Source organism: Psammomys obesus, unplaced genomic scaffold, assembly GCF_907164565.1.
Source record: "Psammomys obesus unplaced genomic scaffold, mPsaObe1.curated_primary_1811, whole genome shotgun sequence".
Classification (NCBI taxonomy): domain Eukaryota; kingdom Metazoa; phylum Chordata; class Mammalia; order Rodentia; family Muridae; genus Psammomys; species Psammomys obesus.
In genome coordinates this window covers 9,488,548-9,516,234 of record NW_026596134.1, presented here as the reverse complement: position 1 = coordinate 9,516,234, position 27,687 = coordinate 9,488,548, and the positions used below count along the sequence as shown (strand labels likewise).

At 48.7% G+C, this 27,687-nt stretch overlaps 1 protein-coding gene across 2 annotated transcripts in view; it reads left to right on the top strand.

Moving 5' to 3' along the window:
* Positions 1-27,687, top strand: part of Rin3 (Ras and Rab interactor 3) — a 104,532-nt gene that overhangs the window by 39,040 nt on the left and 37,805 nt on the right. For both annotated transcript variants that reach the window (XM_055593208.1, XM_055593207.1), the window contains exons 3-4: positions 3,286-3,403; positions 26,142-26,214. In XM_055593208.1, the coding sequence (XP_055449183.1) occupies positions 3,286-3,403; positions 26,142-26,214 (191 nt within the window). The remainder of the gene's footprint in view (positions 1-3,285; positions 3,404-26,141; positions 26,215-27,687) is intronic.

Here is a 27,687-nt window from a genome sequence, read left to right as displayed (position 1 = left end):
TCTTGTGAATCCTTCATCCTGTCTCTAAGGGCAAGTGACCTCCCTGACAAGCCAAACTCATTCTGCATTAGAATTTTAAAGGATACAACTACCCTGAGTCAACCCAAGGCTCTCATCACTGTCTAGTTCAGAGTTCAGCTGGAAGAATCCTAGCTGTTCACAGAAATTAGACCCCAGGGTAGCATGTGGCTCAGTGGCTTACATTGTTGGGGGAAGACCATTCTGCTCTCTGGGGCTTCCTAGTGGATTGTGGATAGCTGATGGAAGGAGAAAGGGGACAAGGGAGAAGAAGACTGCTGACCCAGATGTCAGGAAGCCAGGTAGGTGAGGACTGGGACGAGCAAGGTCTGCTAGTGGCCTGGCTAGTCATGGAAGTCTCTCAGAAGCAGGTGTCTTGGCAGTGTGGGCAAGAGGGCGAGCAGCTCCGTGGCTAGTCACTGTGGTAAGCATCCAGGAGTGAATAGAAGGCCCCAGTGCCTGCTTCTGTCACCTGCATTCCCACATCGCTTACCCCTGGTCTCTCTCCACTCAGAGCCGAGGTCTGAGGTCTGCGGCTTGGAATCAAGGCTGTCTGGTTTTCTTGCCCCAGGAGCCTCCTGCCCATCCTGCCACTTTTCTAGTTTACAGAGACACGCTGGTGAACAGGTAGGCTAGAATTCCAGGCATGTGCTGCCAGATTTAGCCAGCAGCCCTTTCCTGAGGCCTCATTGCCTAGGCAGGAATAAAATCACAGGCTGTGTAGAGGTGGCGCCCATCCCAATCCTGCTCACCTCCCCAGGTCAGGGTGAGGCTGGAATCCCTTTTCAGCCCTCCTCTGAAACCAAGGGCCTAACAGCCTCCTGTTAGCATAACCCCGTGCCTGGGAAGAAAGATCCTTACAAATGACAGATGCCCCTGCTTCAGGAAGTTCCCAGGGTTTTGAAGCTCTATACCAAGAACTGGAAACAAAGAGCAGCTGTATTTCATATTATGCCACACCCACTCACACACTCATTCACACGCATTTCCTCCAGCCCTGCTGGTTCACATTGAAACTTACACTCATTCACATGTGTTTCCTTCAGCCCCCCTAGTTCCCATGGATCTGTGGGCAAGGAGGCAAACTGACCTTGGACCTCTGTCGAAGAAATCAGATGGCTTCATATTTGAGAGACATTCCTGGGACAGTTCAAGTTCAGTGTCTTGACCATCATCTCTGGGCAGGGAGTAAGGCCTTAGGGAAGCATCTTGAAGGAAATGGACTGGCCAGCCACTCCCCCTTCCTTCTCCCCACTTCTGCTTCTGGTCCTCGTGTTCTGTCCACTCTGCCCAGGGGAAGAGAGAGACTGATCTCCCTTTTCCCGCCCCAGCTAAGTTTCAGATGGGCCATGCATTGCTCATGGCAAAGCAACCTTCAAGAGCCTTGTGAGGTAGGGGAAGGTCATGCCTGGGATTCAGAGTCCAAAGCCCTGAGATCAAACCTATTTCTGGCATCTCCTGATCCGTCTTAAGCGTTACCTGGCTCTCCTTACCTCGGGGTTTCCTTGTTACCGCACCCCCCTGTTGATTTAGTATGAGAAGTTGCAGGTTCAGGCTTAGGGACACCTGGGGAGACAGTACTTGCCCGCTGCCTCGGACCAGGAGCAGTGAGGTCACTGCATGTTTCGTTTCAACACTGCATTCATAACTGCTGCAGACCAGGGGCAGTGAGGTCACTGTGTGATCGTGCCTACGATGATCTGGCAGTGTCCCCGTGGGATTAATGGCAGCAGATTTTGGAGCCTAAGAAAAAGCCTAAGTCTTTTCCAGAGCCTCCTACACTTAGGGTCATGTCCTCAGAGTTGGGGATGTCCTGGTATCCCTGCTCCCTATCCAGCCCTCAGCAGCTTGGCCACACTCCTAGTCTTGGGAATCCCAGCTGAGCTGTTTGGGACCTGAGCCCAGGAGACAGAGTCTAGGGGCAGAGTGAGAATGGAGGGAATGGGGACACTGACCAAGTGCTTCCCTTCCCTCAGCAGTGTGTTTGACGAAGCCGGGAATATTCCAGAAAGCATACGTGGGAAGGAAGAGTGAGCCTGAAAAGAACATCATAAAACAACAGTTTGTAACGAAGGAGAAGCCTCTTACGTAATTGCACTTGGGAGGACACTGCCTCTGGGGATTGCGTGGAGTGGGGCCACTATGTGATCAGGAATGGGACAGCCTAGGAATGTATCTAAAGTAGATGCTGTCAGTTCTGAGCTCATTCAGTGGCCAGCCAGAGCTGGTGTGGTAGAGCTCAGGCACACATGTCCTCTGACCCAGAGTGTTGTTGTTGGTTCTGTCAGCAAACAGGCAATCTACAGCAGAAGAAAGCCCTGAAGAACTGCATTTTGGGTTAGTGCGGAAAGCCCTGGCATGGTGAAGGTCCTAAGTATCCATGCCAGCTGCCTGAGGCTGGGTCCCATTCTCCCCCTCACAGCCAGGAGGCTGTGACTAAGTTTACATTTATGGACTCCTAGGCTGTACCACTTGTGATCATGGGAGTGCCTCATGGGAGGCAAAGGCAGAGGGATCTCTGTGAGTTCGAAGCCGGCCGGGTCTACAAAACAACTCCAGGACAGTCAAGGCTGCACAGAGAAACCCTGTCCTCAAAAACCAAAAAATAAAAGAAAAAGAAAAAGAATGAAAGGAAGTTCAAACTTGGCACATATGGGCTACAGAGTGTGTTTAAGGCTACCCTGGGCAAATCAAGGAAAAAGAAAGGAGAGCTGCAGCCGGAGCACCGTGGAAGTGCCTTGCTTAGCATGCATGAGGCCCTATGTTCAATCTCCAGTACCACAAAGTCCAAACAAAAATATTAGCAGCGTTTATTTTTTACAAAGGGGGAGAAAGTATAAATTTCCTGATAGCTATGATTGTTTCTATAAAACACTCTCCACTCCCTCTCCCCCGTCACAACACCACCCCCACCCCCACCCCAAAAAAAAAAAAAAAAAAAAAAAAAAAAAAAAAAAACTGGATTGAAATTCAACCAACTCCCAACTAGCTGGGTTTTTCTGACCCTCGATCCTGGACCACCCTCATGCACAATCCCATCTCGACCTCAGGTTTCCACAATGCATCTCCTCAGTGCAAATGAGAAACCGAGATTCAAGGATCTCCAATTTGGATATGGGTCAGGTTCACTTTGCTCAAGGAATATGTGACCACCTCCGCTTCATGTTTGTTTCAGATACTCTCTGGATGATTTTTCCACCCTGCTGCTGTCCCTTTTGCCTCCACCAAAGCCTCTGATTCACCGAGCCTCTGCTTCTGCCGTTTCAGATGTTCCTGGTGTGCCGGGACAGCAGCCGGAAGCGCCTGGTGCTATGTGTCCACTTTCCTTCCTTGAAGGACAGCTCAGCTGAGGTGCTGGAATACCCCATCAAAGAAGAAAAGTCTAGTAAGTTCTTGCCTCGCCTTTCCCCCTTCAAGCCGCAGCAGCAGAACCTACCGGCCACAAACCATGCACTCTGTTCCCTGGTTTAAAACCAGGAGGGTGTGAGGGTGTCAGAAGCCCTGGAACTGCAGTGACAGACAGGTGTGAGCTGCTATGTGGGTGCTGGGAATTGAACCCAGGTCCTCTGCAAGAGCAGCAGACAGTGCTCTCAACTGCTGAGCCATCTCTCCAGCCCCAAGCTGCTGGATTGCAATGAATTCTGGGAGTTCCTCCCTGAGCGTGAGGGGTAAAGGCTGGTAAAGGCTGTGGAGTCAGGGGGTGAGGGTGGAATTCCCAAAGAGGTTTGGGTGTGTCATGGTTCTTCTAAACCGCTGCAGGGCATGGTGTCCCGTGATGACTCAGAAGGTGTGGAGTTGCTTAGGTTGTCTCCTGTTCCCCAAGAACCTGGGTCATTTTTCATACGGCCATGGGAAGGTGACCTTCTCGGTGTCTCTGGAGACATATGATCCTGGATGTGTTTGTGATGCCAAGGGAAAGTTGACCAGTAGGCCACAGACTTGTGGGCTGTGGGATGGGATTTTGGAATAGCCCTGCTTCTCTCTGATGGTCGTGACTTCAGGACTAGGCTGCCACACATTAGTTTCCTCTGTACTTTTAGGGACCTGAGTGATTTTTTTTTTTTTTTTATCTAGCATAGGAAAAGTGCTCAGGTGGGGGCATGCCTACAGCCCTGTGGAGAGAGTACTGATTTCGGCAGGGGGCTGAGGTTTTTTTGGAGGTGATAGGGGAGAGTGGGGCTGGCCCAGCAGCTGCCTGGAGCTCTGCTCTGCTCTGTTGTACGATGCACCTGAGGCTGCCTTTGGGGCACCTCATCTAAGCTTCTGTACCTTAAATGCAACCCACCCCGTGGAAATCAGGGTGGTGGTTTGATTCTATGTCCCATTTCCTATTCAGAGCCTGCAGAAGGCAAACAAGAGCGGGACAGTGGTTTAGGGTTAAAACACACTTAGTTCAGAAACATTGTAGCCATGGAAAAGGGCCCTCAGGGATGAGCTGGGCAATCCCAACTCACCTAGCACAGGAGGGACTTTATAGCAAGGCAGGGGCCAGTGGATGGGTGATCTGATGGGTGCTGGCTAAAGGTGGACAGATTGGTCCTACTTCTCGGGATGGGGAACAAGAAAACCCTGGTTGTATATAGATGCCAATCAGAGAGGCAGAGGTGAAGGTTCCTGCTGCACTTAGAGGGGTCATGGCTAGAACAGGATTTGGAAGGAAGTACATGGAGGGGCTTCTGAGAAGGTCCAGGAGCCTGCGAGAGTTTAGCTGAGAGACGTTTTGTTAAGGCAGATGGACTGTGTTCACAGAGCTGTGAGGGCCAGCCCCAGCAAGCTGGGCTCAGCCTTCTGCCCTCAATAGGTAAATTAAACAGGTAAGTAGTCATGAAAAGATGAGAAAGGAGAGAGCTTCTTGGTGTTGGAAGAGAACAAATCAAGAGATCCAGTGAGCATCCCACACAAAGCACATCTTCAGGACACTGACGGAGAGTAGGAGGCCAGGATAACTAAGCAGCCCTGGCCAAGGCACGGCCCCGCCCATCACAGGCCTGTCCTTGTCTGGATGCCAGTGTTGCCTGCACAGTTGTGTGACAAGTTATTAGAAATCTGTGAAATGTCTTTTCGGGAAGTGAATCCTCCTCTAGCTGACCCCAGCCTTTTCCCTTCTCCTAGCTGACACGTAACTTTACTCCTTGGAGACAATTGTTTGGATAGTATGATAGCCCAGAGAAGGGGCCCAGGTGTGTCTTGAGAGTATCTTCATTTCTGCCAAGATGGTTGCATCAGACTATTCAGAAATGGGAGCACTGACATCTCGGGTTCTTGGTTTTCTTCCAGGGCCACATGGTAGAATTCCCTGCATTGTAAGGCTTTAAACAAATTCAGTGTTCGGCTTTGCCCCGGAGATAATCGAACCGAAAACCAAAGTTGTTTGTATAATCTAGTTCTTCAATTCTTATTCCTACACATTTACCACAAGCACAGAGATGCCCGTGGCTTGTGTATTTCATCTTGTTCTCTCTTTACAGTACTCTGCTGCTCCCAAACCTCTTTCCCATGAGGCCTGCCGCCAGAGCAAGGCCAGTGGCTGGGCTATTTCTGGGCCTCAGTAGTTCTAGGTCCTACCCTCACCCCTGCCCTCTCTTTTCATTCTGTGCCGCCGTTGTCATCAGGACTCAGCACAGATCGTGGGAGCTCTATAGCCTGGTTGGCTCTCACCTCCGCCTCTTGCCACTTACTTGTGTGAGTGGGGCAAGATGCTCCACCTCTCCAGGCCCTGGCACCCCTGTCTGTGAAACAGGGATGATGACGGTCCCTTTCTCAGAGAGTCCTGGAAGGAATCAGTTGGTCCAGATCACATAGGGTGTGAGACTCTGTGGCCAGGGTGACTAATATGGGGTGGCCTGAAGAGGAAGTGGGCAACTGAAGGGCCCAGGCCTAGAATTGGAGCTCTCTGGGTTTCCCCACATGGAGTGGAGGGAGAAGACCAGGGGGTGTCCCAAAAGTGAGTCTTGCTTTCACCACAGCTGTGCTCTGAGGCACTTGGAATCCCCTCCCTGGTTTCTTTGTTTTGTTTATGCTTTTTTCCGACGGGGTCTCTCTGTGTAGGCCTGACTGTCCTGGAACTCACTCTGTAGAACAGGCTGTCCTTGAACCTGGAGATCCGCTTGCTTCTGCCTCCTGAGTGCTGGTGTTAAAGGTGTTCGGCATGCCCAGCTTCCCTCCCTGTTTTCTTACAAAGAATTTTCTTTGAAAAATCCTGATTCTGTCGGCTGGGCTGAGCTTGTAGTGGTAACAGGCTGCCCTAAACCTTAGTTGCTTACACACAAAGTAACATGGATGTACTGTCGTACCCAGATGACTATGACACTCGTATTCAAAGTACCATGAGCGTGTCCCCACTGACTCTCTTCAGTGCTGCTCAAGAGTCATACCCGTCTGAGGCGTGAGAGAGAAAGCAGAATTCCACTTCCCCCTACAACTCATTGGCTAACACAGGCCACACGGCCAGGCTGGAGCCCAGCGGGATGGGAAGAATAATCTCCCCTCAGAACCATGGCCAGCAGGAAGGGGAAGTGACTCCATCCATTAAGCAGAGATGTACCTGTCGAGGGAGCAGAATGAAGGGTGAAGGGGGCTATGCCGGCTTTTGGGGAGCAACCCCTGTGTAACCTTCATAACTGCAGGTTTTTCTCCTCCCCAGCTCCCCAAATAATGACTCTGACACTTATTATTTATGAATAAGTGCCTAGGCCATAAGCTTTGGCTCCATCCCTGACCAGCTCATAACTTATTTTGCCCATTTATTCTATGTGTGCCACATGGCTGGGTACCACTGTTCAGTTTCATGCGCCCACCCTCCTCAGAGCCTGGGGCCAATCTCCCGCCTCTGATGCTATCCCAGAATTCATCTCTTTCTCCTGGAACTCCCACCTCCTATTTCCCGCCTCAGCTAATAGGCCATCAGCTTCTCATTGACAGGTGATGCTTCCATACAGTACACAGACATTCTCTCTACAACCCCACCCGCTCATCACCCAGATGATGGCTGATATGAGCCGCCTGTCCCAGAGGACACTCTATCCTAAACGCTGGAGACCAGGAGTGCTGCGGCCTCTCCCTGGATTTTGAAACATTTGCACCTGTGTAGTGAGTTGCCTTGGGGATGAGGCCTAAGCCTGACGAGGAAACTTGCTCACGTTTCATACAAACTGTATGCGCACATAGCCTGAAAGCAATCTTATTTTCTAATCTCTATCTCTAACTTGTCAATTGACACCAGGTGTAGAAGAAGTTTTCACTCGTGGCGTGATGTTGGTGGAGCAAAAAGTTTTGGAGTTTGGAGCATTTCAGAATTCAAGTTTCCAGAGAAAGAGTGCTCAGCCTTTTGTTGTTGTTGTTCATTAATCTGTAGAGAGGTGGTGACAGTGATAAACATATTCACGGATGTCATTTTCCTGGTGGTTGCTGAATAAAGGAAGAAGAAAACCCATTTGGGACTGTCTCTACCAGAGCAGCCCTGAGGCTGTGGTAGTGGCATGGCCAGGCCCTGCAGGAAGTGGGCCATGCAGTGCATAAGGACTGAGCCCCAGTCCCATACTCCTACCCAGTGCCCACTGAGCCCCGGCTTTAGAAAGCTCCGTCCACCAACTCTGAGTAAATCTTCACTCTCAGGCGTGTGGGTATAGCTCAAGTGGAATATACCAGCAGCTGGAGAACAGCCCATCTCCTGGGCAAGTGTGGTGAATTCTCATGCTGATTGGTGTGACAGTCATTACAAGATGCAAGGGAGGGGTCTCAGGTGAGTCCTCCTGGGCAGTAGAGAATCATACAAGCTTGGCAGGGTGCTGCCAGAATGTCCTTGACTGCTTTTCTTACTCTTGGGTGTGATTGACACCCAACCAAAACCCTAAAATGAAGTCCATGAACAGGTGTTATTCATAAAGGAGGGACTGGTATAGAGACTCCATATTTTAGCAGGAAGTGAGGAAGGGTTGATTGCCTTATGGGAGGTCTTGCAGGCTTGTCAATGCAAATCCCCACTTTTATTTTTTAGCATGAATTTTAAAAAGGATGACTGTTGGTCCTAGATATTTATTCTTGTGAGATCAGGTAAGATGCCAGTCGTCCTTGTACTGCAGTTTCCTCATCTGTCTCCTCAGCACGGCTGTGGACAGATTCATGAACGATGCTATCAGCAGGGAAGCACTCAGCGTCTTTGTATCTAAATGTAGATATTTCTAGAAAGAAGCCCCAAGCCCCATGAGCAGCAAGCACTCTATGCACAGTGGCAGTTATAATTAGCAACATGTAGCTCACACCTCACAACCTTGTTTCCTGTGTTGCCTGTCCCGAGGACGTTTCTAAATGACAGACAGATGTGTCCCAGGCTACCTGGTGGCCACAGGAGCTTGGGCTAAAGTATCCATGGTTCTCTTCTTTCTGCTTTCACCATTCCAGCTTTGAGATTCCAGACCTGGGGTTGGGTCAGGATGAGGCAGGAAGGTCAATCTAGCTTTAAGAACTAGACTAAAACCTTGGGAATCTAGCTTTTTCTCCTCCTCCTCCTCCTCCTCTTCCTCCTCCTCCTCCTCCTCCTCCTCCTCCTCCTCCTCCTCCTCTTCCTCCTCCTCCTCCTCCTCCTCTTTTTCCTCCTCTTCCTTCTTTTCCTCCTCTTCCTCCCCCTTCCTTTTCCTCCTCCTTTTTTATTTCTTCATTTTTGAGATCTCACTGGGATCGAATTTGATCTCCTCCTGACTCAGCCTCCCAAGAGATGGGATTACAGGCATGCACTACCATTGACCCTACTCTCATCATTCCACCTTTCTATATTCCTGCCTTCCCTTTGCAAACCAGCTGGCCTCAGATTTTCCCCCCACCCCCATTCCCTCCCTTCCTCCCTCTCTCACTCTCCCTTTCCCTCTCTTTTGGTTTTTCAAGACTGGGTTTATTTTTGTAATCCTGTACTCACCTGTAGACCATGCTGGCCTCAAACTCAGATACCCAATTGCCTCTGCCTCCTGAGCACTGGAATTAAAGGCATGCACGAACAGGCCCAGGTGGCCTCAGATTCTTGTTCTTCTACCTCCTGGGTGCTGTGATTACATGCCAGGCTTTTCTTTTCTTTTCTTTTCTTTTCTTTTCTTTTCTTTTCTTTCTTTCTTTCTTTCTTTCTTTCTTTCTTTCTTTCTATTTCTTTCTTTCTTTCTATTTTTTTCTTTCTTTCTTTCTTTGTTCTTTCATTCTTTCAATAGATTTTGAGTCAAAGTCATGAATGCCACTGTTTACCCTTCCCTTTTTCACCATCTTATTTTATTATGAGCTTTCTCGGCTCTGTGCTGCTAAGCATGCCAGAGGATATATCCCCAATTAAGTATCTGCTGAATGGGGCTAAGACACGACCCCAATTCTGACCAAGGGAAAGAGGTGCTCACAACCACAAACAAGGCCACTGTCCTAAGTCCTATAACAAGCCTGGGAAGTTGAGAAAAAATTACGAGGAAGAACATTTGAGGAACAGGCTTGAGAAGCTGAAGCCACAGCCTTCTATGTCAAATCTCAGAAACAAGGAAGGGAATGTCCCGTCTTCAGGAGGTAACTGAAGAGGAGGAAAAATCAAGGCTGTGAGGGTGGAACTTGAGTGGGTCACCAGCAGCTGTGACAAGCACACTACGCTGTTAAGGATTTGGTTTGTAGTGTCAGGTTTGGGGCAGGAAGTAGCCCAACAAGACAAATGTTTTAGGACCTCTGGGCTGTGTGGCGGCCTGCAGGGACAGTCACGAGAGAAGAGGAGGAGTTGTAGAAGACTGCCAAAAGCAAAAGCTTGATGACTGCTTAGGAGTTGGGGGTGGGGAGATGGAAGGCAAGATTAGGGGTGGACCCTGGAGCACCATAATCATGAGGAGAGCACTCTGAGTTGTCATGGGGGCACTCTACACAAGCAGGAGAGTTCAACAGGTGAGAAGAGGAGCACTTGAGAGGAGTCCACACCTCATGAGCAGTCTGGGGCAGCAATGCTTCTCCAGTGAACATGAACATGGGAGCTGGAGAATTTGTGTTCTGAAAGAACTAGACTTGGGAGATTTTGACAGAGACAGAAAAATCAAGAGCTCAGGGTCTTGGTGGTGAGAGAAAAAGGATGGTGGAAAAAGGTTTGTGTCATACTAGGTGGTCGTGGTCTGCATCCGCACCTGGCAGGTCACCTTTAGGGACTTTGCGGCTTCAGAAAACCCATCTAAGGACAGCAGCTTGACTCAGTGGTTTCAGGGTCAGAGGCCTCTACTCATCAACCTTTCTTTTGAAGGCAGCTATAGGGACAAGTGTTGTTATAAACAAAAATGGAAATCCCAACCATTCCATTTTACTAATAAAGACTCAGGAGCCAGGTGCTGGGGTAAAAATCTGCTAGCTCAGAGAGGCAGAGAAAGCGCTCAGCTGACCTTCCTTCTCAGCTCAGGTCCGGATGTTAAAAAAAAAAAAAAAAAAAAAGACCAAAAGAAAAGGCCAAAAAACCCAAGGCCAAAGACTTTCTGGCTCAAAGCCCAAAAAGCCAAGAAGCTGAGGAGCTGAAGCCCAAGCTAAAGCCAGAGCTTGAGCTAAAAGCCTTTTCTACTTCTCCATGCTATTTTCAATACCCCTCAACTAAAAACCCCTCCTACTCTTTAATCCCGGCCAGCTGATTTCTTGCTCTGCCTCTAAGATTAACTTTATTAAATCTGGTATACAAGAAAGCTCTTGGATTAAAGGTGTGTACTAGGGCTGGCTGAACTACACCATAATCACCTGTTTACAATAAACAAAACTTCTTAGATTAAAGGTGTGTGATAGAGCTCAACCACAACAAACAAGAAACTGGGTTTTATGGTTCACAATTTTGGGGTCCACAATAGGATCAAATATCCTGCAACAGCCTAGCCCTAGGGACTCTTGGCTTTCTGTCTCAAGCATGGATGAATCATGTGTCTGAATCCATGTGTGCCTTGGGTCCCATCTCCAGGCACTACACAAAACCATGTGTAGCCCATACGATTGCACACTGGGGAAGCAGAGGCAGGCCCGTCCTTGGGACTCAGAAGCCAGACAGGCTAGTCTAATTGGTGAACTTTAGGCCAGCGAGAGACTGTCTCTCAAAAAACAAGGTAAATGGCTCTTGAGGGGCAACACCCAAGGTATTCACTCCCCACCGCAAGCACACACACACATACACTCACACACACACACACACACACACACACACACTCACACACACACACACACACACACACACTCACACACACACACTCACACACACATACACTCACACACACACACACTCATACTCACACACACACACACACACACACTCACACACGCTCACACTCACACACACACACACTACTTAGGGAAAAGAGAAGTCAGAGTTTAAACAAGAAACACATGTGAACCTGTCTAAGACCTGAAGAAGTGTAACAGTGGTCTAAACACTGTCATGTGGGTTCCTGTAGAATATGCGTACTTAGCATTTATTGGTTCCTGGAAGATGATGAGATGGGTTTCTTGCCTTCAAGTCTGACCAGGGAGACGGAGCAGACAACTGCAGAGTAGTATCGCTGGGACTCTTGTGATCAAGTGAAAGGGGAAGAGAGGGGCTTTGCCAGAATGGTATTATACTATAGAGCAGTGGCTCTCAACCTGTGTGTCACAGCCCCTTTGGGGTTGAATGACCATCTCACAGGGGTCACTTAAGACTACTGGAAAACACAGAAATTTACATCACAGTTCCTAATATAGGAAAATTACGGTTATGAAGTAGCAATGAAAATAATTTTATGGTTGGGGGGGCGGGTCACCACAACATGAGGAACCGTCTTAAAGGGTCACAGCGTTAGGAAGGTTGAGAACCACCGGACTAGACAAAAGTCCTGGAAACGGTACAGATGTGCAGCTGGACCAGAGTCTGCTCATAAGAGTCACTAGGGCACCCGAGCAGGTGCAAGCAAGAACAGACAAAACCAGACAATGCCTTCTGTGTTGTAGTTCTCAGTGCATCTCTGCGTGGAGATTCAGCTCGTGCTATGCAGAACAGCTGATAGAAAGGAGAGATTCTTAGGGACTGCAGCTCTGGGGAAGTTTGCGGAACTTGGTTGCTACCTCTGCACACCTCTAGTTTACTCCCCAGGTTTGCTTTCACTCTGGGAGTTCCCAGGCAGCACCACCCTAAGAAAAAAGAGCAGCCATCGAGCCGCTGTGAGCTTGGACAAAGCCCTGAGCGGGTATCAGTGAAGTGGGTCCTCGCCATGCCTCCCAGTAACTTGCCATGGCTCCTAGTGTAAGGTACTCAGTGCCTCCTGGCAGAGGGTCTCCTGGCTTCCCCTAGCAAGTGACAGATTCAAAGTGCCCTGGAAAAATGAGGTCCCACACCTCTCCCCAACTGAACACGTCCTACACACCTAGATCAGAGAGCCTCACCACAGCCTAGAACACATATGCTGCCGGGTCTAGGCAACCTGGCTGCCTTGAGGGGAGCCATGTTAGTATGCCTGTCTCACCACCTTCAGAAGCAATAACTTCCAGGAAGTGTCACAAAAATAGACTAGCATCTTCTGTGGCTCTTTGTGCCTGTCTCCCCTCATTTGTCAGACTCAATGAGTGGTTTGTCTTGCTCTTTGGGACACAGCTGACCCAACCTTTGTTACGTGTATTCCTTCTGTCTTGATTTTCACATTGTCAACGTTTAGGGGATTTTCCCTAAAGGAATTTCCCCTTCTGGAATGTTCCTTTCATGTAGTTCCCTATCCTAGACTACCCTTGGTACCTACAGAAGTAGAAGTCTCCAGATGAAAGTAACCCCCCATCACTGGGCCCTAAAATCTTAAGCCTTTGGCCTCAGTTGTTGGAGACTTACTACATGGCTTTTGGATACACACACACACATACATACAAACACACACACACACGCACACACACACACACACACACACACACACCATCTTCTGTCTCTATTACCTCTGAAGCAAGTGTTAGGTAGGATCTCCTTTTTGCAGCTGAAGTAATGGTGCCCAACGACGATAACTGGGATTCAGCCAAGTCAGGAATGTATGGCTTTTTGACCTGAACGTAGCTGTTTCCATTCTTATCTCTGTGTTCAATAGACTCTCCAAGGGGCAGAGGACAATGGCAGAAAGGGAAACAGAGCAGACAATAGTCCAGTCACTAATACTCATTCAACTGGGTCATTGGTTCCTCTTTGTGTTCCTGACAGTCAGAGCCAGGCAGACAGGGCAGGTGTTTGTGACCTCAGGGAGGAGAGCCATGGAGATGGCATTTCCAGCCCTGAGCCTGCCTTTGATTGTTGAGCATAGGCAGTCTTGTCTCTGGGTTATGGCCCTGGCAGTGCTAGAACCAGTCAGAAGAGCCACTGGGGAGAGCTGGCTGTGCCCCTTCACAGCCAGGGATTAAGTAGATCATGAAACCAGCAGATGCTCTATCCAGGGTGGTCTTCCCTAGAGAGCTGATTGAGACCATCCCCCTGCTGCTACCATTTCCCACTGGAAAACCAGGATGTAAATAGCTGCCCCAGAGAACTCTTGGGCCTTGACATGTATGTGAGCATTTTACAAACTAATGCATGTTGTATGTGGGGGGGGGGGGAGTTTGAGTTGGGCTCTGAATACATTATGATAGGATCGTAAATTTTTGTAGCAGTGAGACAGATGACGTGACTCCGCTATTCGTGGCTAGCGTTTGCAGTGTTGAGGAACTTCCATGTGGACATCTGAGGTGTTTCTCCTTGGCTTCAGCACCCTGAGCACACAGCCCTTCATTCTCAGAAAGTATGGCTGTGGAGATTTTTTTTTTTTTTTTTTTTTTTTTTTTTTTTTTTTAGAAAAATCAATGGCTGGGGCGATGAAAAAGAAAAAAAAAAGCCAACAAAGCCAACAGACTTAGCTTTGAAGTCCAGTGGTCACACACTATGTGGATAAAGCCGGCAGGAGTTCATTCTCGTTGCCTGTGACCTATGGGACCTCCCTATACTACCTTTTGGGGAAGATGTTTAGAGAAGGGTGCTATATTTGTGTTGGATCCTCTAGGCCTCTGAAAACTTTAGTTTCCCACCAGAGACTTAGGACCCCAGCAGGATCCCAGGTTTGCAGAATGTGACTCATGGACTGCTGCAAGAATCTTGCCCTTTCCAGTCTAGCCTGAAGCGTTGTCCATATGCCTCTTTCTCCACTGAATTATGACCCAAAAAAAAAAAGAGTATTTAGTGAGATCTGGCTGGGTGCTGGGCCTTGGGTAGGTGCGATGGGAGAACTAAAGAATTACTGTCCCGCCCCGCGGGACTCAGTTATTCGTGGGGGCGAAGGGGGTCAATCCTGAAAAAGATGGGGGAGAGAGAGAAAGGACACAAGCAGACGGTTGCCGGTCAAGTGTCTCCTTTATTGAACTTTGGTGTTTCTTTTAAAACGTGGTTTTGGCAGGGCGGGGGAGAGGGGCGAGAAAGGAAAGTAATAGTGGAAAAATACCAAGGTCCTTGGTGGGAAGTTCCCAAGGCTAAGAAGGTGGGTTAAAGAGTTACAAGGCCCGAAGATAACATCGGTGGTCACATCGGTGGTCACGGATGTGTCCCAAAGCAAACAGTTTTGGGAACAATGGGTTGTAAGAAGCTATGGCCTGCTGGCGCCCAGTGCTTATGTGGCAGGTCAGGCCCTTAGGAAGGGTCCCAGGGCTTTGCTCCCAACAAATTACCATATGATAGCAGTCATTTATCAAGCATGTGGTATGAGTTACTTATTTTCTAGTTTTGAGACTGGGCCTCTCTACATGCTCACACAGACTTCGAACACACTATCCTCCTCCCTCAGCCTCCCAAGTGCTAGGATTACAATTGCTCTGCCAATTTAATCAGCATATCAGCTTTAGGATATAGCTCCACACTGTGGCCGATTAAAGTATATTTTTTGACACTTCTTCTTTTCTGGGGCGGAGTCTATTGCCCCTTGAATCTACTTTGGCCTATGACTTCTGTGGTCAACAGAATAAGCAGAAATGACTCTAGCCGGTTCCTCATGGGTTTTCAGAGAATTAGCAGCTTCTCCTTAAAGTCTAAGAGCCGAGTTGCCTCCAAGAAAGGCCTGGGGGTGATGAAAAGGAGAGAGGCCTGGGAAGAAGACGGACCTGGCTAAATGTAGCCTTTACTTCTCCCTGCCAAAGAACTAGACTTGAGGGAAAACATCCTGGATCCTCTACACCAGACCGGGCTTCAGCTCATACCAGCCAGTGAAAAAGTCAGTTCCCTTAGGAGCAGAAGTATCACCCAGCTGAGCACTGCTTGTTTTGACCCAGAAATCACAAGCTACGGTATTTTTCATGCCATTCAGTTTTGCAGTAGATACCGAGAGTCATAACTCCCATATTGTCAGAAACCGAGGCTGGTCAGAATCACACATTAATGAGCGCCAAAGCCAAGATGTTAAAGCTCAGCGGCCCGGCTCTCAACACCTGCTCCTAGCACTCCATGGTTCTGTTCTTGGGCCAGTGAGAACGCTGAGCAGGAAAAGATACCCACTACCAAATCTGACAACCGAGCTCCATCACTGGCACCCACTCACGTGGTAGAGGAGAAAACCAGCTCCCACACGTTGTCATCTGGCCTCCCAGTGGCTGTCGTCATACGCACTGTGGCTTGCCCCTTCCCCTACATATAAATAAATGTAACTGGTGGGGGAGGGGAGTGGGGGGTGGCTCAAGACAGGGTTGCCTGGCTGTCCTAGAATGCGCTCTGTAGACCAGATGGGCCTCGAACTCACAGAGATCCACCCGCTTCAGCCTCCCAAATGCTGGGACGAAGGGCATGCGCCACCACCCACTGGCTATAAATAAATGTAATTCATAAAAGCAAAAATAAATGCTTCTGAACACCACATAATGTCGCACACCTATAATCCCAGCATTTGGGGAGGCCAGGAGAGGGAGCAAAGACAGGAAGATCATGAGCTTAGGGACAGCCTGGGCTACAAAATAAGACCGTGTCATGAAGAACAAGAAGAAAGAGGAGGGAGAACGAAAAAGGAAGAGTAGAAAGAGAAAAAGAAGACGTGCTTCTGCTCTTGAGAAAAGTTTCTATTTGAGAAGAGTCGCTCACTTGCCACGGTTAGAGGTTTATATGACTCAGTTTCTTTGTTTATTTAATTTAAGCATGCTAGGCGAAAGGCGTGCATAGATAACTATCCTGGTGAAGGATGGGTGGGTGTGGACATGCTGGGACATGAAGGACAGAGAGAAATGTCCTCTCTGAATAAGAGGGGAAGTGCATATGAAGTGGCAAGACAGCTCATACAGGGCGCCAGGGTGCTGGGTGTGTCCAGGGGAAGTTCAGTGTGGGCAGAATGTGTGTGGGAGGGAGGACTGGCAGAGGACCCAGAGCTCAAGTGAGGCCTCAAGTGAGGCTCGGCCTTGGTCCAAAAGGGACCCAATGAAGGTCATGTGGGTGGGGACATCATGCTACAGAGAAGTAGCATGTCTTTAAGGGTCGGGGCGGGGGGTAGAAGGGTAAAGGCTGGAATGCAAGAGAGGCCCTAAGGTCAAAGACCAGAGGGTTGTCTACAGTAACCGTTAGGGACACCATGGTGGTGCTCGACCTGGGAGTTACAGTGGATCTGGGGAGAAGAAACATGTCCCAGAGATATTTAAAAGAAATGGCCTGCAGAAGGAAAAGGAGCTGTGGGAGGGAAAGCAGCAAGGGGCATGGCTAGCCATGCAACCTGGTATGGCACCATGGTTAGCCATGGTAGACAGTAGATGCTTAGCAAGTAATAGAGGTGAATTAGGAGATATGCCATGCCTGCAGGGTTATGGGGGAGGACAGGGCTCTGCTCTAGCACTGATATCCCACACTCAAAACCTGTGACCGGGGCTGGAGAGATGGCTCAGAGGTTAAGAACACTGGCTGCCCTTCCAAGGGTCCTGAGTTCAATTCCCAACAAACACATGCTGGCTCGCAACCATCTATAATGAGATCTGGTGCCCTCTTCTGGAGTGTACATGCAGGCACAACACTGTACATAATAAATAAAGTGATTAATTTAAAAAAAAAAAAAAAAAAAAAAACGGTGCCCAAGTAGACATGGTGAAAGAGATGCATGTAAACTGACCTGTATTTGGACAAGGGGATAAACCCAGTGCATACCCCCATCAGCCATCAGTCTTGTTCCCCAGAGCTGCAGGCTGTAGACTCTTAACTGAACAAGGGCTCAGACTGCCTGGGAGGTTAAAGGCCGCTAAAAAGGAAGTTGAAGCTTATGAACCCGGCTCCATAGTCTCACAGCACAGTTGCCCACAAATGGCCACTGTTCCTGATTCATGATTCATGCCAAAGCTCGCTGTTTCTGCATTTCTAGTTTAGGGAATGCAGACCCTCTGGGACTCAGGTCTCCACTGAGCTCAGTGGAGAAGCCACTATGTGCCAGCAGAGGGCTGGGAGGGCTACTCAAAGCACTCCTAGACTCCTGCCAAGTGCTTCAGGGTGCACATACCAGTCCCTGCCAGTCCCTAGCTGGGAGGGACTGCAGGGTATGATCTCAGCATTCCTGACCTCTGACCACTGAGTGCCAATAGTGCCAACCCTGAGGTGTCACAACCAAAAGTATCTACATACATTGCTATCTCTGGGTTTGGACCAGTTTGCTCCCAGGGAAGAACCATGGCTTTATCCAGTGTGGTGACTCCTAAGCCTTTGAAATGTGGCTGAGTGCACAGAGATAAATTGTGAGTGCAAAACACACACCAGCTCTTTCACACTTAGCATGGGAAAGAAAAAGAAAATACCTGCTTGGTGATGTCTTAGTATGTTAGGATGCTATTTTTGCACACACTTGTGAGATCCTAAGGTCAAAAGGGTGTTCTGGCTATTCGTGATGAGCCCTTCATAACATTTTGGAGCTGACCACCCCAACTGGGTGGTGACTGGGCCACCTCCCTCTTCGCTTGCTCCTTCTCTTTTCATGAACAAGCCTTCCTTGGCTGGTTCAGTGTGGCAGGGTGAAGGGGGTGGTTTTCCCAGGTCTGCAGCTCCCTCACCTCCCCACACCCCCACCTGCCTTCTCCCGGAAGGCCTTCCATGTCTTAGTCTTTATTTAGACTTCCCTGATATTTGGCAATTCGCAAATCTGTCCAGCGCTCCCTTCTGTTTTGGCATCTGAACCTATAAATAGTCCCCAGACGAAGTCCCGTCTGCACCGTGACAGTTTGTCCTGTGTTCCTTTTCAGACTCTTGAAGCCTCTTGTTTGCACTTACTCAGTAGGGAAGAACAAAAAGTCTCCAAAACCAAGAGCCTTTTATTTAAACAAGAATGGTGTACTGAGATCAGTGTGATGGTCCCTGTGGGGTCCAGAGATGGTCTTTCACAAATGCAAACGCAGGAGCAAGAACCCCCAAAAGATCCTACCACTGGATCATGAAAAGAAATGAGGCTCATGCCCAGTGTTCTTCATGCTAATCCCCAGTTGGGCCTTTGAGAACAAGATGTGAGCTGTGCCCAAGCCAGAAAGAAGGGATAGCACTCTTCCCAGAAAGTCCTGCCCCCCCCCCCCCAGGGGCCTCCCAGTAACAAGGGCAGAGACTGACCTGAAGGAGAGAGGCTCTGTGCTGACACCAGGCAAGGATCATGACTGATTTCCAGTGGGAACCCTGGTGTACCCTCCTTATCCTCTATTCTCTGTGCCTAGTGAGCTTGCCAGGGCACTACCATGACCTGACCATACCTCTGGGCCAGCTACTGAACCTTTCTGGTTTCCTGCCTTTAGCCATGACTGAGGAGGCATTTGGAAGGGGCTGTGTGTCAACCTCTGTCTGGGCCTCCTAGAACCTGACCCTTTAGCTTCCAACTGCGGCAGTGCAGGGCAAGGCTCATTCTGTTCCCACAATGCTCAGCATCCTTCCGGGGCACTGGTTGGTGGAAAATTTGGCCCACAGAGGTGGGTTGTGAGATGAGGTTTGGGCTGGCTGGCAGAAACAGAGTGAGGGGGGCTCCAGCATCATCGGACTCCAGAGGTAGCGGTGCCCCTAATAGTCCCTACCAGCCAGACCAAAAGGGCAGTCTCTCTGGTACATTTGAACCGTGCCCTCTCCCGGCTGATGGATCCTCTGTGTCGCCCTCCACACCCGGGCTATCTGGACCTCTTCGAGGGGCTGTGTGACTGGAGTGGCTGCTCTCCTTTCCTCAGCCCCTGTAGCTTGCCGCTCTGGCCTTTGCACAATGACCCACAGGGCCTGGGTCAGCCACTGTGGCTCTCCAAGATCCCACCTACACTCAGAAAGTGAGTCTCAGAAAGGCCTTGCCTCAGAGTGTGGCAAGAGGCTCTTACTGGGTCAAGGCTGTGCAACCTTGACCTGGAATGGGAAGTAGCTTTCCCAGCCTCAGTCCAACCCTTCCCCAGAGGAGACAGGAGCTTCCCTGGGCAGGAGCAGGGGACCGTTAGTCCTTCCCTTATCCTGGCTGCTTCTGCTCTTTGATAACAGTGAGGCTGGCAGCTCCTGTCACAAAGCATTCCTATCAGCAGGCTCTTCTCCGGGCTCCCTGGCGAGCTACCTGCACTCCAGCGAGTCTCAGTGGCAAGCTACCTCAGACTACGGGTCCCCAGACTCAGAGTCCTTGTTACTCCCCTCCACCTGCCTTCCCTCCCCCACCCCACAAACTCCTGCCATCTCTGGGAATAGAGGAAGCAATTTTCAAGGATTTTATATAATTGAACCTTTGGTTAGATATGCTGAGAGAAACAGGCAGCCCTTCCTCTGTGACACAGACACACACAGGCAGGCAACAACTCAACGCCCAACAACTGTGGTCCTTAAAATAGGGAAGAGGCCCATTCCTGGCAGCCACGCTGTGGCTAGCATGGTCCCTGGAAGAGGAGGTGCCTCTCTTCACTGGGGGAGCCCTGCAGACTTTACTCTCTTCCTAGTTCCCAGATTCTCACTTTTTGTCCCTGGAGTCTGACTTTTCCTATCAAGGACTGAACACTGACATCGTGCCCTTTTGGGGTAGGTGTGTCAAAATCTACCAGGATTAGATGTTCCAGCTCTTTCTGGGTGACAGGGGAATCCAGATATTAGCTCCATGGGTCACATAAGAACCTTGGTAAGGACACCCTGGGGCTCGCTCAAAGCTTTCCCCCAGACAAGTATGGGGAAGTCTTTTTCTTCTCTGAGCCTTCTAAGGGGTTGGCTCTCAGCCTCTCCTGGCAGAGTGGCATCCAGCTTTCCTCAAGTTTCCTCCTGGGGCAGATCTGATCCATCAGCTGCTCACACCCTAACTGTGTGCAGAGAGTCCTAGCTGCATACAGGAGAAAGCAAATTAACATCCCCCCACACACAGCCTCATCCCCCAACCCTGTTTTCAGTCATCCAAAGAGAACACGCAGACGGCTACCTCAGCGTCTACCTCCGGGAAGAAGTCCCAGATCAGTTCCCTGGAAAAGGAAAAGTCCCTTTGACCCTTCTCTAAGGTTTCACGTCTGTTTCCTTACCCATTTGTCCTTCGTTTCTACGGGCCAGGCTGAGGAGTGACTCTGACCAGGTCCTTCATGTGGGTGTCACAACCCGACATTTTAATGAGCACTTCTGTTGACAGCATATCAGAAGTGAGATCTCCAGCCAGGGCCGCACAGAGAAACCGTGACTTGAAAGCCAAAACGAAAAAAAAAAAAAAAAGTGAGATCTCTAGGGTTAGCGGAGCTGTCTAAATGCAGAAGATTTAAGTTTCTGTTTCCTAAGTAAGTGTGTATACCACACACAGTAATCTTTGGCAAGGCGTATCCCCCCTTGATGTTTTTGTATAATCTCACCAAAGCTTGGGGTCAGGTTTCGGCCACTCATAGTGACCCTTGTCAGTAGCTGTTCCATGCTACCTTAAAGAACACAACATAAAGGACACGTTTTCATCTGTTGGATACACTTGCCTCCACCACTGGGAATTTGTAGTAATTAAAACCAGGCATGTTTGCAGCTCAGTTTCACACCATCTATGAAAAAGCATCTGTAATGAGGACAGCGTGGATAAGACAGCAGAGAAGACTGTGGCTTAAGTGAGCATGGTGATCCCGTTAAGACCCACTGCGTGTTAAATGCCTTGGTTACTTTTCACATCGCTGTGACAAAATTCTGACCAAAAAGAAGCTCAAGGAAGAAATGGTTTATTTTGGCTCACGGCTTAAGCAGAAGGGTACAGTCAGCCACACTGGGAAGGTATATTGGCATGGACATTGGCTGGTCCCTTTGCATCTGCACTGGGAAAGCAATGAGAGACCCATGCCCCTGCTCATCAAAAATGAATAAGCCATTTGTGGTGGAGAGATGGCTCAGCAATACTGACTTCTCTTCCAAAGGAGCCAAGTTCTAATCCCAGCACCCTCATGGTAGCACACAACTCTGTTAACTACAGTCCCAGGAGATCTGATGCCTTCATGTGGTCCCCCACAGGTACTACATGCACATGGTATACACACACACACACACACACACACACACACACACACACACACAAGCAAAATATCCATTTTAGATAGAGGATTTCTCTGTGTAGCTTTGACTGCCCTGAAACTCACTCTGTAGACCAGGCTAACCCCAGTTCAGAGATCTACCTGCCTGTGCCTCCTGAGTGCTGAAAAGGCATAAAGAAAAATATTTTAACCCATTTAAAAGTAGGCAAAGGAGTCAGTGGTGGCAGAATGAGTTCCAGGACAGTCAGGGCTACTCAGAGAAACCCTGTCTCGAAAAAAAATCAATTTAAAAAAATAAGCAAAAGCTCTGAATAGACATTTTTGTTTCAAAAAGAAGTATGCAGACATAGACAGTCAATAAACACGTAGAAAATGTTCAGCCTCACTAGTCTTTAGGGGAATGCAGATCAAAACTACAGGATACACTTTATGCTCTCTGGAATGGCTGCAGACAAAAAGTCAGACAAGTATTAACAAGGATATGGAGAAATTGGAACGGCTACACATGGCTTATGGGAATGTAAAAGTGATGTCACTGTTGAAAATAGTTTGGTTGTTTCTTAAACCTACAGTATTACCATCTGGCTGAGGAATTCTGCTTCTCATCTACAACCAAGAGCCCATGACATAGTCATGCAAGCTCACAGTAGCACCCTTCATGCCAGCTGCTGGGAGTACTATGCCCAACACCGTGCCAGCTGCTGGGATACTATGCCAAGCACTATGCTTGGTGCTGGGGGTACTATGTTAAAGAAGAGATCCATACATAGTCTCTGCCTTTTACAGAACATGTGTTTACAGAGTGACAAAGTGAAACTTTCCTTTTTGAAAAAAAAAAAATACCTAATAGCTTTCAGGTTTCTTACGACTGTTCCATCCTAACATTGATACTGTGAAAGCCAGGAGCCGGGCTGGTGCACCTCAGTCCAACCTTGATGGAGGGTGCTAAGGTGAAAGGCTTCCTTCTAAGAAGCAGATTCTCATTGCTGTCACCTGTGGCCACCGCAGAACAGACTGGCTCCCACTGGCTGACCCTAGAGCTCACCATGTGAGGTCAGACCTCTGGAACATTCTGTACGAAGGCTCTCACTGAGGGGCCCTGGAAAGGATAAACACTTTGACAGTCCACCATGACTGGCTTGCCTGGTGTCTTGGTCAGAAGGGACAGGCTGACAGGCTCTGTGCCACAGGATATTGCCAAGTACAGAAGTGGGTGCTGGATGTCTTTAAGACTGTGTAAAGGCAACGTGAAGTGGCAAGGTGACATGGCCTCTTGGCAGTGCTGGGGTCTGGGCACGTGTCAGCTTTGGGAAGCTTCTGAGGAAATACCAGAAACTAATCTTTAGGGGAAATCTCTGCCAAACCCTGCTGTGGAAGTCGTACATGGGGCTGGAAAAATGGCTGCCCTTCCAGAGGACCTGGGTTCAGCTCTCAGTACCCACATGGCAGTTCACAACTGTCTATAATTCCAGTTTCAAGAAATTTAGTGCCCTCTTCTGGCCACCACAGATACCAGGCATGCATATGGTGCACAGATATACTCATGTGCAAAGCACCCATACACATAAAAATAAAATAAAATTGATATTTTTAACAAAGAAGTTATCCTTTCTCCACATCCTCGCCAGCATGTGTTATCACTTGAGTTTTTGTTCTTAGCCATTCTGACTGGCGTAAGATGGAATCTCAGAGTTGTTTTGATTTTCACTTTCCTGATGCCTGAGGATGTTGACCATTTCTTTAAGTGCTTCTCCACCATTTGAGATTCCTCTACTGAGAATTCTCTGTTTAGCTCTGTAACCCTTTTTTTTATTAGATTATTTGATTTGTTGCTGTTTAATTTCTTCATTTCTTTATATATTCTGGCTATTAGTCCTTTGTCAGATGTAGAATTGGTGAAGATCTTTTCTCAATCTGTAGGCTGCTGTTTTGTTCTACTGACAGTGTCCTTTGCTTTACAGAAGCTTTTTAGTTTCAAGAGGTCCCATTTATTAATTGTAGATCTTAGAGCCTGAGCTGTTGGTGTTCTATAGACTTAAATCAGAATAGGACTCTGGGAGGATATGAGGGAGACTCTACCTAAAACTCCTAGTAGCAGGGGCCATGGAGATGGAAAAGGATGCCCTGTATTTAGAGAAGACTCCTAGTCGATGGAGGAGATCACCAACCCACCCACAAAAACCTCAATCCAAAACGTACTCTACCTACAAGACCTGCAGGAACAAAGACAGAACATAGAGAGCAGAGATTGAGGGAATATCCAACTAATGCTGGGCCCAATCCTAAGACCCACCCTGTGGAAGAAAGCCAACCCTATCACTATTAATGATACTGTGATATGCTTGCAGACAGGAGTCTACCAGAGTTGTCCTCTTAGACTCTCTACCCATCAACGGTTTGAAACAGAGACTGAGACTCACAGCCAAACATTGGACAAAGCACAGGGAGTCTACTAGAAAGGGGGGGGGGGAGATAAATGGACCTAGAGCTGACAAAGCTCCACAAGAAGACCATCTGAACCAATCAACCAGGACCCAGAAGGGCCCATGGAGTCTGAAGCACCAACCAAGGACAATGCATGGTTAGACCTAGGTCCTCTATGTATAAGTAGATGATGGGCGTCTTAAGCTTCATGTTGGCCTACTAGTTAAGGGATTGGGGGACATCTCTGACATGAATTATGTTGCCTGCTTTTGATCACTTCCCCCTGGTGGGATTACCCTATCAGGCCACAGGGGAGGAAGACCAATTCAGTTCTCATGTGAATACATAAGCTGGGGTGTCTGAGTAGGAGGGCTCCCCTATTCTGAGGAATAGAGGAGAGGGGATACAAGAGGGAAGGTTGGACTGGGAGGAGATGTCTATGACCAAGATATAAATTGAATTAATTAATAAAAAAATAATAACTCAAAAAAAGAAGTCTGAAATAAAAGAAGTCATATGTGTGTATTATAAAAATTTCAGCAAAACAATGCAGGAGGAAAAGCTGAGTCCGCTCTGTAGTGGACCTTCCTCATCTTTTTTAAAGTAAGAGCTTTATTTAAATTTTATTCAAGTGAGTTTGTTCACTGTGTTTGTTCTCGTATGGTTGGCCCATTTAAAGTATGTAATTCAGCGACATTAGTGTATTCAGAGTTGGGAAACCGTCACCATCATTTAAGAATGTTTCACCACTTCTAAAAGAACCCTCATGTTGCCTAACACTGTGAAGACACACAGTACTGCTGAACTCTGCTAAACAGGCTCTCTGTAGTTTGGCACAGAACCCCTCATTCCAACCTCCCCGACTCCCTACCACCTCACCACTCCACCCCCACCCTGCCTCACACACGGTATCTTAAGCAACCACCCATCCTCTAGATAGGATAGGCTCCTAGTTACCACACCAGAAAGCCCATTCTACCCTGTTCTTTGTGGGTCCTGGCTGTGTTCCTGACCCAGTGGTATGCTGGGCTCATAGGCAGGAAAGCAAGACCCTCCTGGTCTCTGCTGGTCTCCAGCCGACGGTAGCAGCTGAACCTCTCATTAGCTCTGCCTGAGTGTGGCCATTCAGGGGGAGGAATGGGGATGAGGAAACAAAGACTAGGGGCTGAAACATAGACTGAGGGCTGAAAGCTCTGGAGACTTGAAGGGCAACAGTAAGAGGCAGGAATGAGGAGTATATGATGGACCTGAGGAAGAAGGGTCCCCCCTCAGCAGAAGCAGCACATGCAGCCATGAGAGACCATGGGATCCTTCCGCTGCCAACAGCCTGTGATTGTCTTACCCAGAACCCAAAGGAGCCTGTCTTGGGTACCATGAACCCAAGAGAGCTTTTCTGAGGCACTTAAACCTGAGGGAGCCTGTCTTGGGTACCCTGAACCCAAGGAAGCCTGTCTGGACAGAGCCTCACAACCTGCTAGAGTTGTGGAACATGGAAGTTAGTATGAGATAAGCCATCTTTTGTGCTAGGGCCTGTATCTGGTACTGCATCTGCCTGGGGGCTTGTGTGTGCATTTGGAAGTCAAATCACTGTGACAAGGGCAGGCTCCCTAAAGTTTGAATACCCCAGACAGGCTCCCTTGGGTTCAGGGTACCTTATATAGGCTCCCTTAGGTTCAGGGCATCCCAGACAGGCTCTCTCAGGTTCAGGATACCCCTTTTGGTCTCTACAGAGGACTGTGAACATATGTTGGAAATTCTAAAACTATAGACAAGAAAGCCTCAAGATTCCCAGATGGAGCCACTGGGGACATTCCCAGAGCTCGCAAGTACCAAGGGCAGGAATTTTTAAAATCTCTTTATAAATTTTTATGTCTAACCAAACGGGAAGCCATGACCTGTTTGTCATGAATAGAAAAACGTGAATTAAAAAAAAAAATGACATGAGCTGTTAAGAATAGTGCCTAGGTTACAGGATGAGGAGGAAGCAGTTAGAATACGTATTTATGGGATGTATGTATGCTAATATGTGTCTATGTTGATCTGTGTCACTGTCTACCCTTCTTCCCCAGCCTCCAGCCCTGTGAGAAACTGGCCTAGACTTTGCAAACTGGATGGCAGGCTGGTATATCTAGATGATTGCGTCTTTAGGGTTGGAAGGGCTGTTGCCTTGGAAGGTGAGGGAAACTGAGGCACTGAACTGGAAAGGGATGAGTGCAGAGTCAGGTTATCGGATCCCGGGTCATCAGAAGATACTTACAAGGGCCTCTCTTGTCTCTCCCCAGTAGTGTACCTGGAAGGCTCCGTTCTTGTGTTTGAAGACATCTTCAGACTGATTGCATTCTACTGTGTCAGTAGGTGAGTGGCCTGGTCCTAGAAGAGGCTGTGGGGGCGGGTTCCCGTCTTGGCTTAACAGAGCCCATTTGTTGCAGTACACCCATATGGTTGCAACAGACATCTTTGCAACCTTGGGTGTGTTTGTGGCATAGGAGAGGGCAGAGTATGGGTGGGTGGAGGTTGCAGTGAGAGGGGACAGTCCCTTGTCTTTGCACTGGTAACCACAAGAAGAGCAATCAGCTCTGATGTTTCCCGGACTCTTCTGGTAAGGACTTCTCTGCCAGCCACCTACCCCTCTGGCTCCCTGCCAGTCTTTCAGGGACAGCTTGGGACCCTGCAGACCAACTTGTGCCAGGGACTACAGAAGGCGCTTCCTGTAGGGACGGCAAGAGGGGCCGATGCCTTGTCCCGGTGGGTAGGAGCCTGGGATTGTTCAGCTGGGCAGACCACCGTAGGTTCCGCTCCATTCACTCAGAACTGGTTTCCGAGCAACAAAATTTTAAAAATACATTTGGTGCCATAAACCAACAGCTGAAGCTGCAGGGCCTGAACAAGGGCTGCTCAGATGTTTGGTAAGATGGGTTGGGGTTCCTGACCCCAGGCTACCTCTGCTGAAACACATGCTCCCAAAGATCCTCCAGGCCAGCAGAGCAACACTGATGCTCATGTCTCCCGCTGCCTGGGGAAGGCTCCCTCTAGCACTCAGTGAAGCTCTAAGGGATTTTTATACCAGTACATTTGTCTGTTTGTTTTTAAAAGACAGGTTTCTCTGCGTAGCCCTGGCTGTCCTGGAACTTGCTCTGTAGACCAGGCTGGCCTCAAACTCGCAGAGATCCAACTGCCTCTGCCTCCTGAGCCCTGAAATTAAAGGTGTGCACCACCACTGCCTGACCCTATATACTGTGACCTTCCAAAGATTTTTTTAATGTGTCCTAATGTTTGCCATTCATGTATGTATACTCATGTATGTATGTGTACTTCATGTATGTATGTGTACTGTGTACATGCAGTACCCAAGAAGGCCAGAAGACAGCATCAGATACTCTAGGACTAGAAATAGACAGATGTGAGGCACCATGTAAGATCTGGGAACCGAACCCAAGTCCTCTATAGAGGCATCGAGTACATATACCACTGAGCCATCTCTCCTGTTCCCTTGCCAACAACTCTACAACGGTTATCCCTGTTATCCCCACTGCACAGGAGATGGGGATAAATGGCATAGTGAAGTCCAAACTAAAAAGAGCTCCACCACAGTGTGCCCTGGCTTGGTGTACTGGCTTGGCCCGCTAGACTCAGGGAAAAATTTCAGAGGCCACAGACCTCTGCAACACACCAGACTGTGGGAGGTGGACCCTTCTGAGTTTACCTTAGTTGAAGGAGATCTCTCCAGTATTTGGCACATGCTGGCTACAATGAATGAATCGATAGAAGGATGGATGGATGGATGGATGGATGGATGGATGGATGGATGGATGATGGATGGATGGATGG